The sequence below is a fragment of the Cryptotermes secundus genome, unplaced genomic scaffold (genome assembly GCF_002891405.2).
Source record: "Cryptotermes secundus unplaced genomic scaffold, Csec_1.0 scaffold171, whole genome shotgun sequence".
Classification (NCBI taxonomy): Eukaryota; Metazoa; Arthropoda; class Insecta; order Blattodea; family Kalotermitidae; genus Cryptotermes; species Cryptotermes secundus.
In genome coordinates, this window is record NW_019726223.1 from 1,246,801 (window position 1) to 1,264,596 (window position 17,796).

The 17,796-nt window shown below is 43.2% G+C and overlaps 1 protein-coding gene across 4 annotated transcripts in view; it reads right to left on the reverse strand.

Moving 5' to 3' along the window:
* Positions 1-527: 527 nt before the first annotated feature.
* LOC111863878 overlaps positions 528-17,796 on the reverse strand; it is a 478,046-nt gene continuing 460,777 nt past the window's right edge. For all 4 annotated transcript variants that reach the window (XM_033751255.1, XM_023850660.2, XM_033751257.1 and 1 more), the window contains 5 exons: positions 12,916-14,263; positions 11,523-11,647; positions 9,253-9,418; positions 7,514-7,573; positions 528-4,216 (listed from right to left, as the gene is read on the reverse strand). In XM_033751255.1, the coding sequence (XP_033607146.1) occupies positions 3,765-4,216; positions 7,514-7,573; positions 9,253-9,418; positions 11,523-11,647; positions 12,916-14,209 (2,097 nt within the window). In that variant the 5' untranslated portion in view covers positions 14,210-14,263 and the 3' untranslated portion in view covers positions 528-3,764. The remainder of the gene's footprint in view (positions 4,217-7,513; positions 7,574-9,252; positions 9,419-11,522; positions 11,648-12,915; positions 14,264-17,796) is intronic.

Below are 17,796 nucleotides of genomic sequence, written 5' to 3' on the forward strand. Positions count from 1 at the left end.
TTCAAAACCTCTGCTGTTCTCTTCCCCCGCCATCTATCAGTAGCATATCCGAACCTGGTATAATCTCTCAGGATACCTTTCGAACATCGTAAAAATGATTACACTCTTGACATTGCCAGGTACATGGTTGGTGAGCTTAAAGTTACATTAATTATAAGATTTGGGGCTTTCACGGCGGTGACTATGAAGAAAGCAGTTTTCTGGGATTTGGCACCGTGTATATGTGGTGTTAACCGACGTTNAAGTATATAATATTTTTGCGAAGTTTAGTTGATTATCGTGATATGTTGTGCAGAGAACTTATGATTTGAATGAATTCTTCTGAAGTAACTTCTTCTTGAGGAGGGAACAGTTGCTCGCCTAGACAAAAGGCAATGTTTTCCCTGAACTTCACTAATTAAGCACTACGCCATGAAGACGTATGGGAGAGTGCATATATAGATCAAAGCTTTCTTGGTCTCGGCACTAGCTGGAGGTGAGAGGTCAGCTTCGCGCCCCTGCCGATTTACCTCCAGAAAAAAAAAACGGTACCCACTGGATAGGAGGCTGGTTGGGCCTCAGAGCCGGTCTGTACGCCATGAAGAAGAGAAAATTCTTGACACCAACGGGTTTGGAATTCCGATCCCTTAGCCGTCCAGCTCGTAGCCAGTCGCTATACCGACTGAGCTATCCCGGCTCTCCCTCACAGTTGCTCACCTACCGAAGAATAGCCTATGTTGTGAAATCAGAAGGTTCGTTAAAAATTTCCCCCCAAAATAAATATAATATAACCTGGTGATCGAAATTTCGTAACATGTCGCTGTAGAAAAGCACTGCACACCAAACTGCAAACGTGAATTTTGCATGCTGAATGCTACGTATGTACTTATTCCTTAAAAAGCACTATATGATGCTCAGACACGGTAGAAGCAATGCCTATTATGTCATGATAATATAAACATTTTCAGATTAAACTGACAGAATTCAAATATTGTTCTTTTTTTTCCGTAAGCGGCTAAACAAAAACGTGTTGTTTGTGGTTTATTACACGATAATACTAAACATACTGAATTTCAGGCTGATTTCTTACATTTACTGAATTTCACAGAGGCCTGCTTTATGACAGGTGCAGGGAATATGATAAACAGGTTATTTTCATGGGCGCCGGCAGGCATGGGGTAAGGCAGGCAAAAGTTCCGCCCTGGATTTTTTAAATAATCAGAAAAAACTACCTTATATACTCGTAAATACAAAATTTTAAAATTATTTTAAAACAAATATTCTTCCATCCTGAAAATTCTTGGACGATCGGTTATTAAAAAATATTCTTGATCTGCTGCGTAAGTTTGCGAGCAAAGCTTCTGGCTCCACCTCCTCAGAAGAAGTCCTGGCGGCCCCCATGTTTATTTCAATTCCAATTTACATGAATCTGTTATAAACATCTAATTAAACTTTCCTAATTGAAATCTTTAAGTCTTATAAACGTGGTCCATTTATCTTGTATTACTCAATATGTGACAACAATAAACTATATCTAGTTAATGTACAATTTGGTCTGCAATACCAACTGTATTTGTATTAACTATTTGATTTTTGCTTGACAGACGAATTACGTTCTGACACCGCTAGATGGGACTCGACGCTTCATGGGGCGGGTAACCATTCCTTCAATTGGATTCTCAACAGGATTAACACTGCTCATTATATTTGTATTGTGTGAGGAATTTGCATCGGGATAGGGGTCCAGGAGACATTTTGTTACATCTTATGTGCACATACTTCAAAAGTCATTTCAGTAAATTCAAACTATTCTTCTTAAAATAGTGGTATCTATATATTATTGGTATGACAAATCCCTAATACGGGAGATTAAATATATTTCAGAATACAATAATATGCCTTATGATCAATCTACATCAAAAGATCTGTACTCAGTCACATTAATTTAAGACGTGAATGTAAATAAACAAATTCAGTCACCAGTTTATTACATTTTGGTTCCAAAATTTTATACAAATTTATAAAATAGTAGACAAATGTTATAATATTAATTTGTACTTAACTTTTATATCAGTCATTATGACATTATGTTTCGCCGTAATGGCCCCACAAACAACTGGTAATTGTTCACGTCTTAAGAAAGTGAAATGCAGTACAGATCTTAAAGAAAAGGACGGTCACTGAATGCAGGTTTCATGCCATTTGTGGCGTCGAAAAAATATATGTGTGTAATTCGTAGAAAGACGGCAGAGACAGTGAGAGAGAGAGAGAGGCGTATAGCGGACGAAGATTAAGAGAAAATCAAGAGAACGTCCTTTCGTTGTTTACTTCGTTCTGCAACAAAATATGTATTTCATAGACAAAGACTTCATGATTATGGCAATAACCGTATAGCATCGTTGCGTAACAGTGACCCAACAGAGCAGGGGGAACTGGGCAAGGAGGCGGCAGATGGCAGTACTTCTCACGCACCGTATTATGAAGCCAGATTTGAGACATTAAAATCCGTTTAAACAAGAACCGAACTGTGATTCCGTTTAGTGCGGTGAACGCTCACCGATATTCCAGAGGAACGTTCTGCCCCCATCTTCATGTAGAAGACAAGCAAACACTTCTGATTTCAGCTTCTTTCATGCTGGTTGTTTGGCTTGCTCTTCGCTGCTGAAGATGGAGCGAGTAGGTTCCACCGAAACGTCGGTGAACATCTATCAGACTGCGTAGTTTCACACCCCAGGGGATAGTACACTTCACAGGTACCACAATGAGAGCCTCCAATGCATATTTTTAACGCTGTATTTAAGAATCACAGAGTTCCGACTTAATGAATTTTGATTCAGCATCATATCTACGAAATAAAAGAAAATCAAATTTGTTGCCAAAATTACAGAAACAGAAGCCGTTCTTAAACACAATCTTCAAATTACTTTTTTTACTTTCCGTACTTTTAAAAAAGAAAGTAGGCTTATGAGATCACCTTGCTGTATGAGTACCCACCGTAACAAATGCTGGGCAGCTGAACCGATCTTTACGAAACTCGGCACATACGTCATACCACCTAAGGCCATCTCAACGGCATACTTCATATAATCCCTCTCATTAGTAACACCAACACTGAAACCTCTAGAACTGTAAGAGGTAATAACTATAATATTACTTCAGTACCTGATCGGCTCATCACAGAACGTCGTATGTGTATCATCCCACGTGAGGGCATTCAAACGCCGAACTTCCTAAATACCTCAAATCAGTACTGTCTTCTGAGATATAACATTGTGTAGTCCGTAGAAAGTCAACAGGCATTTTGAAGGAACATGTCACATTCATATTCAGCGCCGAAGCAAGAAACCAGGGCGAAATTCTGCTTGCACCTGCTTACGTGATGGTTTCTTGCTCGGCTTATTCTTCGAGCCCGAAGATGGAAGCGACATGTTCCTTCGAAACGTCTGTTGACTTTCAACGCACTACACAGCGTTATATTCCAGAAGAGAGTGCTTTGAAATATGTGACATATCTGTAGGAAGGCCAATTAAAGCATTTTCAGAACAGAGGAATAAGGAATCACGCTCATTTCTAACCATTACATCAGGAGACTTTGCAAATTTCTTCTTCCAAAGATTTTGTTAACGGATTTCAGCGCCTTCGAGAAGCATCATATCACAATTATACCAACCTATCGCCCACTGGAAGCACGAGGCTTACTGACGACCATGACAGCACAAGACATCCAAGGATCACACTGCGGTGTCCTTCGCCCTCAAGGCCGGCTGAAGGCCTTGATCCGTGTCCTACTTGTACCGTGTAAGTACAGGACACTTCAGCAGGTAGCAGTACAAGAGAATAATAGCAACAATCCCCACCAGCGCAAACACGGAATAAATAACAATGAAGTGAACTAAAGCAAACAGGTACAGCGTTTTGTGGCACCATTTGTTGGGTTCGAACAGAGTAGGTTCAAAATCCGGCCAGGCGACGTGCAGGACCCAGTAGTTCCCAAGGGCGAACCAAACGACGAGGAACAGAGAGAGCGCCGTTGATAACATTCGTGTGCCAGCAGATGGTACTAGTGTGCCATCGTCAAGGTTGGAAACTTGGGCTGTGAGGTCTAGAAGCTCGTAGCGCCGTGAGCTTATCTGTCGCCACAAGAGCCACAGCATCTTCAGCGTCCCGAAACTTCCCCCTACCAGCATGTACACTGGAATCTGAGGCTCTACGGGGCAGTCCCGCAGAAACTGCACCCCTGCGACACATCGATATCCCGAATAAGCGATCAACACAGTAGAATTAGAACGTAAATCATGCGAATAATAACATTACATAAGTTGCAGTGGATTTCGATATGTTGCAAGAAAATACATATGAAATAAATTGCATTCTAAAATGGCATTCTTGCAATCAGCGATATCTCGAATGCATCGATATACGACAAATTCAAGCAATAATAACGCTGACATGCTCGCCTATAAAAAAATACAAATTGAGAATGGAACAGTAAGAAGGCAGTGAAGACCAGTATTTAAAAATCAATAGCTTGTAAGAAGCGCCTAGAAACTATACACGGGTACATACAGTGCATTCCGACAAGGAAATGTTTAAAATGTCAGTATCTCCCTTAACAACTGACGTCAAACACAAATACATATTCTCGCTTATATCAATAGTCAACACGTTCGTGTGTACGTGTAGGCAATGAAGTCAAATTTTCATGCGGTTTTACAACAATGTTACAAATAAAAGAACTAAAGAGAATGGACGTAAAGAAGTTAGTGGAGGTAGGTATTTCAGAAACAATGGCGTGCAACGTGGGCCAAAACAACGCATTCCGACGAAAACAATTGAAAAAATATCGATATCTCGCATATCAATCTACAGCAAACACACAAATAACATATAGAGATTTATATATGGATGCAACTTTCGGTAAACGAGAAAGCAGTTTGTGGGATGTGACGCTGTTGAATCAGCTAGATACGTGATAATGCTTCGTAGGATACTGTTGCCTCCGCTTCAGGGTCTAAGGTTCTCTTCTATGCCGAAAATAGAGGCAGTAGATTGCTCTGAAATGCTAGCACCTAACTGAAAAATACACGGCGTCACATCCCAAAATAAAATAATACTCCATCGCCGCTGTGAGGATCTCAGAGCTCACAAAACATAGGAGGTTCAGGAGGCGTTATCACAGGTGACACGGGAGCAAAGGGAGAGAATCCACAGAATACTTAGGCCCTAATAATGGGCGGTAAAGTGACTGACAAACTCCGTGGCTTTAGCCTGCAAGCGAACTATACCGACCGAGCGATCGCCGCTTGTCGGCGAAGTTAGTACCAAATTTAACGGATAGAGGGTGTCGCGTGGTCAGCCCAACGAATCCCAACGGCCGTTAATTTCGGTTTTTCTAGACCGGAGGCGATAATTTTCCATTCAAGTAGCTCCTCAATTATCCACACGAGGCTGAGAGGACCCCGTTCCAGACCCACTACTTCTCAGAAAATCTGGTAGCGCCGGGAATAGAACCTATGACCTCTGGATCTGTAGCCACGAACTCTGACCACTAGACCACAGAGGCGGTCAAAGTGACTGATAACCGTTGTCATATTTGACAAGGAAAAAAAAACTCGTTTTTAAGGCGTTTCCAACAGAGCAAAAAGAACGTTTTTCTTGGAGGTCATGTCTTTCCATCTGTTTGTGACGTATTATCAGCACCTAAATCCTTCGGCTAGTGTTCTTTAAATTCGAAATTGGAGACTTTCACTAATTTGCATTTTATTATTTCCAATTTCAAGCACGGTAAGTTTAATAAACTTCAAGTAATGCCAGCATTAACTTTGTGTACTACATTATGGAGTACTTGCCTTCCAGTCTTCTGTTATAACTTGAGGCATTACACTCTTACAATGACACTATGGTCAGTGTAGTTCCAAGCAACAGTAAGTCGTCCCTGTGCTTAACAGCTCCACGCATTCATAACAGCGTAAGATGGAGGTGAGTGGCCAGCCTTGAGCCTTTAATACTTATGAAAGAACACCCAGTATCTACGGGCTGGGCATTGAGTGGTCTCCAAAGCTGGTTAGGATACTGCGGGAAGAGCCTTGGTGTACCCCACTGGACATGAGGCTCGGTGGTTCCCAGAGATGGTGTGGACGCCCTGAAGAAGATCCTCAGGTACTCATTTAATAGGAGACTGGGTGTGCCACAGAGGCAATTTGGCCACTGCAGAGAAGAGAAAAATCTCTTCCACCTACTGGGAAACAAACACCGATTCCATGGTTCAGCCGTTAGCCTACTCATCTAGACATAGGTGGGAGGATAATACACGTACTATGGTCGATCTTACACAGGATGGGGTAGTATGGACTGGATTAATCTGTCTCAGGATAGGGACTAGTGGAGGGTTCCTGTGAACACGGTAATGAACATTCAGATTCCATAAAATGTTGCAAAATTCTTGAGCAGCTGCGCAACTGGCAGGTTCTCAAAAGGGCCCAACTCCATGAAGTCAATTAGTTAGGTTCAAACACTCAGTTTCAAACAACACAGAGACGGCCACCCTGTCGAAGGACCTTGTAAGTTTGCAAAATATTCTGGAGGATTCAAAAAATTATTTACGATTTGATGTTCAAATCTACAGAAATGTTCAACAGTTTGTAAGTTCTTAATAATAAAAATAACTGTTTACGATCGTAATCATTGTGTGCATATGTATTCATTTGTCAGACCTACAAATTGTTCCTTGAAGCCGAAATGCAGATCCAATTCAACCAAACGGAAGAGTATCCTATCATATTTATTTAATATTCACTTTGTGGAGATTGTCATTGGCACTGCAGCTCAAGAGGTCAAAGTCTGAGTAATAATGCTTTAGCTTAAAAGCAAAGAAAAAGAAAAGAAGAAGTTGCAAAAATGTAGGTTTCTTCTTTGTATTCAGTCGCCGTCTTCCCGGGTTCGATCCCGGGTCTGGTCAAGTGTGATTTGTGGTGGACAAAGTGGCACTGAAGCAGTTTTTATCTGAGTACTTCGGTTTCCCCTGCCAATTCTTATTCCACTTACTGCTCCATATTTATCTTCATCTATTATTCGGGGCTGGTACAATAGGCCAATTAGTGGCCGTTGTACCAACTGGACTCAGTCTCACCCCACCCCAAGAATTTAACTAACTAATACAATTCTGACTAAATGAGTTAGAGTAGGGGTAATGGTCTAGGCTTATATCCAGGAGGTGCAAACTTCGAATTTCAGTAGGACCAGGAGCTAGTCTGAAAATTGTTCTTCATGATTTTCCTCAGTACTTCCAGGCAAATGTCAGGAGAGTAGCATAACTTGGTCACAACCGCTTTCCCCCCAATTTTTTTATACAAATCATCATGCATTTCATTTTTGACACTATATAGTCTAGTTACTAACAGTGTCATAGAAACATTTTGCAGGTTTTGTAAAAATGCTGCAACTAGACAAGCGAGCAACATATCACAGGTTTCGACCCTTACACATATGGATACATGCAGCATGCTAGCATGCAGACATGCAAACAGCACCTCACCCATGATAAGCATGAATAAAGGAAGAGCCGTCAGACACATTAGGATCACGGTGACCACCACTGAAACAACACAAGCAATTATATATTGTAGTTATTTCTTCAGCTGTAGTTAATGTTACGGCAAAGCTCTTCCCGTGCTTAGTTATGTCCCGTGCCATGAAGCTCCATATATTCTTGACTTCAGCATTACATAGTGGTGAGCGGTCAGTTTTAGTCCCTAAACCAATTAATCCTCTGGAAAAGAGGCCCCCCATATCCACTGAATAGAATGCTCAGAGGGCACCAGCTTCTGACTGGATGCTGTGGACAAGTGAGAAATCACTCACCCTTGCCAAGTATCAAACCCCAAAACCCCAGTTGTCAAACTGATATTCCCTATACTAGCTGAAGACATTTAGTCAACGTAATTGGCAGGGGAAAGTGATTTTTCTGTTCTCCACAATGTCCAGACTGGTTCTGGCTCATCCAGCTTCCTATCCGATGTGAACTGGGAGCTCTTTACCTGAGGTTATAGCGGCAGGGGTATGAAGCTGACTACTCACCACCATCTTCTGCTGAGGTTAAGAATGAGTGGAGCCATACCCTCACTTCCCCATATGTCTTCATGGCATAGTGCTTAACTAATTAAGCAGTGGGATATATTTAGCTTTACCTTTTATCTTAATGACCTAAAATGGAGTCTTTCGGGTTACATCATCATTTATTCTGGTAGGTGGGAAATAACATTTCAGAGAAACAGCATACTGCCTCAATTTTCTGCCATTAAAATGGGGATGGTACGTTTCTCCAAAACGTTGGTTTCCTTCTACCAGACTACACGGTGGCTATAATCTAAATTTTCACGCCATAAGAACTTCACATATCTCTTACTTTGTCCTTAAATAGCTATGCTGAGGCCGAGGACAGAAGTCGCATGGGCTACTTCCCACTACATCTCCAATTCCCCTCCAGTATACTTCTCTGTATTTCGCTCTGGCCGTTTGGCCATATTTTCCACAGGAATCTATGTAGTGGAAAGTTTCCCAGCTGACAAGCACTTTGCACTTGCTGACAGGCCAGAAAGATCTGGGGTGGGGATACAATAGTAGGCACATAGAGGGAAGCCTTGAGTACTGTCATCACCACCATCCATGGGCCTTCCTTCTGTGACATGAACACAGGCAGTCACTTCAGGAGTTACGTACCAACGCTTTCAGCAGGTTAGTCTATATAGTGTCAGATGACAGGTAAGGTAAAGTTGTACCATGATTATGATTGAAGGGGTGGAGTTATATAGATTCGCCACGTCTAAACTCAACATTAGATGGAGGTCAGACGTACTCCCAGAGAAATTGAATAAGAGGCTTGGTGACCCACAGAATTTATCTGGGAGGTGTGGAGAACAGATAAATCTCTACGTTCCTGGGAATCAAATCGAAACCTCCAAATCATCCATGCCACAGTTTTGTCACTATACTGAGAAAGCTATCCTATCTGCTGAAATGGTGAGACAGCTACTGAATAATGAATCGGAAAGCACATGAAAGGGAGCGATGAGGTTTAATTTAAGACTCCATACCAGCAACTACTTGAAGGGACGGAGTCAAACCTTGAAAACACAGTCAGGAGAGCTAGTCTTCAAGAGGAGATTTGAATTTGGGGCCGCCTGCAAACAAAACTGGAGTGCTAACCACGTGACTTTGATATTTGGTATAGTTTGCTAGTCAGTAAGTTGTTATGCTCATTACAGAGGCACTCACCTGTCTTGTACACAATCTGTAGTGCGCGGCACATGAAATCACAACTTCCAGACGCCTCCACATGGGCGTCGTTCAGCTGGTAGACAAAAGAACCATATTCACTAAGTCCCACATCAGAACTTAACCTGCTGCGTTCAAAGAGGTGCCGCCGATCGTCTGAAGACACCTACAACAGTAATACAACTTACTTACTTACTTACTTACTTATTTACTACTTGGTTCTGTGGCCATCTAAGAACCTTAGCCTCTTTCGCAACATATGTATGCCCTCTATTATACGTTTTTTGCATCCAGCTCTTCATTTTCAGCTCTTGCGAATCGTACTTTACAACTACCAGCTACATAAATCTGGGCCTTCAAAATTCCTCCTACATTCTGACTTACATTCCAAAAATTTCTAAGCCGCTCTTGTTTCATCCATTTTATTCACACATCTCAGCCACTAAAACCTTCTCCTTTAAACCACTTGCGGCCCAGGGAGCATAATTGTGCCGATCACTTCTCTGAAGAGGTAGAAGAGTAAGGAAAAGGAACCTCTCCAAAAGCCAAGCCTGGTGACCTCGTCGCGGAGGTGGGTAACATCTGAAAACATGGCGAACAGCGCAATGGTCCACCCAAGCCAAGGTGTGAAGCATCGTGCAGAGGGCTGCTTGGCACTGGGGTTCAATTAGCCAGTGTCGTTAACGATTACCTCGGGCCACCAGAAGGCATCCGTTGTATCTATTACATCACCTTTACACGTGGGACGCATGTGGATACTAAGGAAAAAAACACTTCTTAAATATTCTAAAGAGTTTTCCTAATAATGACTGAGCATTAGTTCCTCCAGAATGTAAATGTTTTGGAATATTTGGTAAAATTTCAGCTTTGTTATGGTCAAAACCTTAACTTCAGCTGTCAACGCGGACACAAATTTGATTGTTTTGCAGCTGTTCTCCTCCAAATATTCACTGCATAGCATTATGGCCCTCAACTCTACCTTTATTCCCACATCACGACCAGATCTTCATTCTACATCATCAGCCTGAGGAAGCCAGCTGCAGCGTATTCCAAAACAGCGGAACAGTTTTCAACATACGGCGCAGGCAACAGCAAAACACGAAGTTACATATCAATTTCTGAGCAAGATTTGTGGTTCGAAAACCAGTGACCATGAAGATTACTGTTTCCAGGAATGTGACTTCTCTGGATGTTTCATAGTTAGTTATTTAATGACGTGTAAGCATCCAACCTGCCGGTCACGGTAGCCGAGCGGTCTAAGGCATGCACTGTCTTCACTCGCTCGGAAGCCGGGATCGTGGATTCGAATCCCACTCAGGGCATGGATGTTTGTGTGCGTTTTTGTGTGTTTGTCTACAGGTAGAGGCCTTGCGACGAGCTGATCACTCGCCCAAGCAGTCCTACCGTATGTGTAAGATCTAGAAAAACCGAAGTGAACGGAGAAGTTCATGGAGGTAGGCCTAGGCCCACTGGGGCTGTGGTGCCAAGGAAATAAAAGCATCCAACCTATACACTCTATAAAGACAGGGCGATTAGTGAATGCAGAGCAGTTAACGGAATGAAAACAAGCATGCAAAACCAAAGCACTTGGAGGAAACCTGCACCAGTGCCACTTTGACAACCATATATCCCATATGACGTGACTTGGGACCGAACGAGGCCGCCAGAGTATGGAGACATGGACTAATTTTCTGAGCTATGGCGGTGTCTGAGTACTCTGAAGGTGGAGGCAATTGGTTCCTCCGAAACGTTGGTACTGATTCACTAAACTACATGGCGTCAAACCCCGGAATACAATAATTTTTAGATTCGTTCTATCATTTTATATCAGTGACATCTATTATCGTGTCATGAAGTAATGTTACTTAGTTAGTTATTTGAGAGGGTGGGTTTCCCCCATGCACTTAGACCTGTCTTGGTCCATTGTGCTTCCCTCTATAATATTCTACCAGTCTCTATATCCTACCGGTACTGGTGCTCACCATCAGTCCCGCCCAGCCAGCGAGACCCGCTCTACTAGCTGAGAGGTATCTATAATGCTTCCCCCATCGACCAGAGGTATTATAGACTACTGTTGGGCGGGAAACGTCCGTAATTTTGCTCAGCGGCCTCCTTTGGAGACATGAGGTTCTTTTACGTGCCATAAAGCTACGACACGGGACCCACGGCTTAAAGTCCCTCCCCGGAGGACTTGTTCCCTGAATTTTTCCGCCCTTAAAAATTCCACGACCTCCGCCGGGTTTGAACCCACGTACAGTAATGTCACTTACTTGGCTGACATTGCTGCTTGCTCGTCGAGATTCCATTCCGCCACTGTAGCCAAAGTTCATCTGAGCGCCTCTAGCCGACACTGACATTCTGTAGGGTGACAGGCTCCTAGTACCGCGTGATGTACCTGATAGAAAACAAAACAAATTCTTTTTTACTTAATTTCTCGCCGCAGTAACTACATAAAACATTGTCTTCTAGTATTTTATGCCGTGCAGCCTGGTATAAATTACAGATCCAATTCCTTCTTCTCCAGTTATCCTATAATTCGACGTTATAAATTTCAGAAACTGACATCATCGATAAAAAATAGGTTTTGAAGTAGGCAATTCTGGTAATCATGTCTTAAGGAAGAATTATACGGATTATCCTTAACAAACAAACAGAAAGCGTAATATAGAAACGTAGAGACTTTCGTTCCATCCTGGCCAAAGTCATAATATCGGAACGCAATATCTGGGTCTATAACGAAACATAGACTCTTATTCGCAATCGGCATTTATTGAAATAAGATCAAAAATGAAATGTAGGCCTAAACTCAAATATTTCGATGGGCTTTCGAATAAAATCTGTAACTGGCAAATTTAATGATATGAAGGAACTTGTGAAACACCCTGTTGCCAATAACGATCGTTCGAGTCACACGACGTGAAAATGAAACCCAATAATTCATAATTCAATTCCGGAAGACTGTCTCTGTGGACTGAAATTCAAACTAGAAGTGGGTGTGCTATATGGTGTGTCATAAACAGTGTAACCATTCTTCTCTTTCATTCTGCTTCTTAGTGGGGGTTCTTAGGACGTACCGCGAGTTTCATATTCTCTGTCTAAAATAGAACCGAGGCTGCGTCGTCATCAGATAATGACACAAATAAGTATGTAATCATTATAAAATTAATATATTACATTGTCAACATCCGAGTACGACGGAACGGCGCCGGGATAGCGCAGTCGGCATAGAAACTGGCTACGGGCTGGATGACCGATTGGTCGGAGTTCGAGTCTCGGTAGGGTCAAGAATTTTCGATCCAGGGTCTGGTCAAGCGGGATGTATGGTGGACAAAGTGGCGCTGGGGCAGGTTTTCTCCGAGTACTTCGGTTTCCCCTGCCAATCTTCAGTCCACCAATTGCTCCACAATCACCCTCACCTATCATCTGGGGCTGGTACAATAGGCCAGAAGTGGCCGCAGTACAAGGGACTTACTCCCACCGAACTAGCAATAAAAAATATAATAAATAATATGCTGCATTTGAGATGACAGTAAGTAATAATTCTCATACTAGACATGTTAAGCTACGTGAACGCAACAGAGTAAAAACTGTTCACGATTCCATCAATAAAAATATGGCTCCTACATTAAGTACTCGAAGTATAGAACAGTTGGCATCACTGACCTGGTTGCTCCGTCTCCATGAAGGTAACTGCCCTATCGAACGCAGCTTCAACTACTCCGGAAGCAGAGGCGATGCTTCCTCGTGGACTCCTCCTGCTACTTCCCCCATCCGGTACAAGACTTCCCCTCGGACACCGATCAAACGCTTCTGGAATCAAGCTGTTTCTTTGATTCCTAGTTGAGCCAGAAACTAGACTGCTCCTTGGACTCCTGTTAAAATCTGGTGCCAAGCTCCTTCTTCTACTCCGATTAGAATCCGGGATTAAACTATTTCTAGGACTCCGGTATGGATCGGGTACTAAACTGCTTCTAGGGCCTCTATTTGGATCGGGTACGGAACTGTTTCTAGGACTCCGGTATGGATCGGATGCTAAACTGCTTCTAGGGCCTCTATTTAGGTCGGGCACTGAACTGTTTCTAGGACTCCGGTATGGATCGGATACTAAACTGCTTCTAGGGCTTCTACTTGGATCGGGTACTGAACTCTTTCTAGGACTTCTACAAGAATCTGGTACTAAACTGCTTCTAGGGCTTCTATTTGGATCGGGTACTAAGCTGTTTCTAGGACTCCGACAAGAATCGAGTACTAAACTGCTTCTAGAGCCTTTAGTTGGATCAGGTACTAAGCTGTTTCTGGGGCTGCGACAAGAATCGGGCACTAAACTGCTTCTAGAATTTCTATTTGAATCGGGTACTAAACTGTTTCTAGGACCAAGATTGTATTCTGGTACCGGACTGTTTCTAGGACTAGGATCGCATTCTAGTACCGGACTGCTTCTGGAACTAGGATCGTATTCTAGTACCGGACTGTGTCTGGGACTAGGATCGTATTCTAGTACCGGGCTGTTTCTGGGACTAGGATCATATTCTGGTACAGGACTGTTTCTGGGACTAGGATCGTATTCTGGTACAGGACTGTTTCTGGGACTAGGATCGTATTCTGGTACCGGACTGTTTCTGGGACTAGGATCACATTCTGGTACCGGACTGCTTCTGGGATTTGTCCTTTTATTTTCCGGTACCAAACTGTTTCTTGGACTTCGGTTTGTATACGGCACGACATCGCCTCCTCCGACGCTGCAACGCGGGCCCCTGGTCGGTGTGCTGGTCCAGTTCTCTGACCCTTCAGTGGGACTCCGGGTGTCCAAAACCCCCACCTTGCGACCAGTCACATTAGTGTTGATTCTTCCTCTGCTGGAGCATGACGAAACTGAACCTGTCTGTGCAGAGCTCGTTGAAGAAACTCCAGTACTGCGAAACGCTGTGCGCCTGCGCGATGGCGCCCGATGAAGCATTGTTGTGATGAACCAGAATTTAAGCACGCCTACCCACCCCTGTGTTGCTCTCGTCTGGAAAGAAAACAATCATCAAAGGCTCTCGGAGTTCAAGTAGGTCATTTTAAGGTTCCAAAGGAAAATTGTCATATATTCAAATTAAAAATTAATTTATGGAGCAAGCTCTTAGTTGAGAAGCTAACAGTCACTTATAAACTCTAGTTCTCCGCTTTTTATGAGACTCTAAAACTGAATACTCTGTTCGCACAGCCACTGGTTCCCCTCCAAAACAAATAATTTCGTTCCCATCTCACAGTCCGTCTGTCTCACGAATCTGAGTCGCGAAATTTCTGACTCACTCTGCAGTCTCTTTATTTATATTTCGTTACATGTATTGTCTTCCATCAATTGCTAGATCATCGCAGTCCTTTCCCGTCATGTTTGCCGACCAAAATTTTGCATGCATTTCTCATCTCTCCCATTAAGGCTATAGGTCTTGCCCATCTCATCCTCCTTTATTTAATAATTCTAATAATACGTGTATGTGGGGATGTGTACAAATTTCTAAACACATAATATACAAAACTAGAATTCTGCCTCTGGTTTTGTATGGGCGTGAAACTTGGCCTCTGCCATTAAGGGAGGATCAGAGACTGAGGGTGTTGAGGAGAATATTTTGACCGAAGAGAGAAAATGACGGAAGGTTGGAGAAAACTGCATACTAAGGAGCTTCATAACTTGTACTTTTCGCCAAGTATAATTACAGTGGTCAAGTCAAGGAGGAGGAGATGGACAGAGCACGTAGCACGAATGGTGGAGAAGAGGAATATATATAGGATATTGGTGGGAAAGCCAAAAGGAAAGAGACTGCCAGGAATAACAAGACGTAGGTGGGTGGATAATATTAAAATGGATCTTAAAGAGACAGGATGGGTTGGTATGGATTGGATCGATCTGGCTCAGGATAGGGATCAGTGGAGGGCTATTGTGAATACGGTAAAGAACCTTCGTGTTCCATAAAATGTCAGGAAGTTCTTGAGTAGCTGCACAGTTGGCGGCTTCTCAAGAATGGCTCAGCGCCATGAACTTAGTGTACAAGTTATGAAACTTCTCTTTATGCAAAATACCTGTCATCTGCTCCCTCTTTGGTTCAAATATTCCCACTGGCAACGTTATCTGGACCATGTTTCTCTCCTGGGGAGAGCGACCAAGTTTCACACCCATTCATTATGCAATATATTAGGAAGCGAGAGAGCAAGATAGCATAAGCGGTAACGTTCTAGACTTCAGTCTGGGGGTATGCCAGGTTCGAATCTCGGACGTGACACCGGCTATACTGCGTTATTTTGTGGCCTTCCTCACTCCCTCCAAGCAAATGCAGGAATAGTAAAACCATAATCGCTCCCTTCCACGCCCTTACAAAGCCATTATTCGGTAGCGTTCAGTAATTTGACGTTCTGTAGTCTAAGCTACTGACGTGTCGTTAAATAAGCTACAGATCAGTAAACATATTGTGACATGGCGCCTGAGAGCCGGAATGGCGGAGACAGAAACGGCAGCCATTGCTAGACAACGGTGAGTTGAATCATATTTCCGCGACAACTAATATTGGCGCCTTACAACAAATAGCAGAGAAGGAAACGTTGCCAAGGTAGAAAGTGTAAACACGTTCTCGTGACAACGCGTACAGAAACAAAAAATTACCAGGGATATGAAGAAGCGAACTACACCGACCGAGAGACCGCAGCTTGTCGGCATAGTTAGTGCCAACTTTTGCGGATAGAGAGTGGCGCGTGGTCAAGGCAACGGATCAGTAAGAAGAAGTGATTCTGTGTGCTTGAGTGACAGACAGTTCAAGGTGCGAGCAGGAATTCTTCGTTCGTCATAGTAGAAGGGAAGACGCTTGTGAGCCAGCAAGGAATGGAGCTCGTCATAAACAGTCGCTGTTTGTGAGCTGTCAGAATTGAGTGTAATTGTAAAGGAACAACAATAAATCCATTCATCTGACACAGAACACGTTAATTTTGTCACGCGTACCCCCTTAGTTAGTTAGTTAGTTAGTTAGTTAGTTATTGGAGAGTGTGGGTTTCCCCATGCACTGAGACCTGTATTGGTCCATTGTGCTTCCCTCTATGATTTCTACCAGTCTCTATATCCTACCGGTACTGGTGCTTACCATCAGTCCCGCCCAGTCAGCGAGACCGGCTCTACTAACTGAGACGTATCTATAATGCTTCCCCAATCTACCAGAGACTGCTGTTGGGCGGGAAACGTCCGTAATTTGGCTCAGTGACATCCTTTGGAGATATGAGGTTCTTTTACGTGCCGTAAAGCTACGACACGGGACCCACCGCTTAAAGTCCCTCCCGGAGGACTTGTTCCCTGAATTTTTCGGCCCTTAAAAATTCGACAACCTCCGCCGGGTATTTGAACTCGCGTACTACGAGTCATGAGGTGGGAACGTTACCTCTAGACTACGGAGGACGCTTCGCATACCCCCTTACACGTAGCATTATGAATATTTTGTGTAAGAAATGTCACTTTGACAATAACTTATCCACAATGGTGGACAGGAGACTAATCCCTAATACTTGTGGGGGACCAACAAAAAACCCCCTCTGCTCATAGACCCAAGTTTATTTTTTGGCATAGAGATTATGTCCGAACAAATCCGAGATCTTGGTTGAACTCTTGAGATTTTAGGTTCTCATGGCAGTTAACATCGATACTACGGTCTTCTAGGTATGACGTCGTGTAGTTTGGTACATGAGCACCAGAGTTGAGAAAGTAAGCTGTTCCCTATTCTCGTAAATCATCCATTATTCTTCTAGACATATTAATCTGGGGCTTCCCAATTTTCTTCCGCTTTCCGTCTTAATTTGAAAAACGTTCTTAACCACCCATGTATGATCCATTATAATCACGTGTCCCAACCAAACTTCTTTTAATGTCTGTTATCGGTTCCGTTATTTTTTTTCTTGGGGCAGGGTGGGTTCACTTGTCACGTCAGCCACTATTTGGTCTATTGTACCAGACCCTGGATGATATATGATGTTGGTGATTGTGAAGCAGCAGGCAGAATAAGAATTGGCCCCAGTGCCACTTTGTCCACCACAAATCTCACATGATCTGACCTGCAATCGAACCCGGGCTACCGCTGTGGGAAGTCGACCGGGAGGGTTACGAACGTTTGCAAAATTTGAGAAAAAATATTATTAGGTTTGCCACATATGTGGCATATGTCTGTGTGTCTGTTTGTCCGCATGAAACAACTTGGTTCCCACTGTTAGAATTTCGGTCCGACAGTTTCTTTTGGGAAGTTCTAGAAAAATGTGTCGACATAGTCAACTTTGCTTAAAATCGGACAAATATAACGGAAATTTTACATTTTACATTTTACAAATCCGAGTGTTTGTAGGAGTATCTCGCTCTATCGCCCCATCCCCATATCGTAGTCGGTATAACAACTCACTATGGGCTGGACGATCGAGGGGTGGGAGTTCGAGTCCCGGTAGGGTCAAGAATTTTCTCCATGTCGTCCAAACTGGCTCTGTGGTCCACTCAACCTCCTATCCAATAGGTACCGTGGGCTCTCTCCCGGGGGTAAA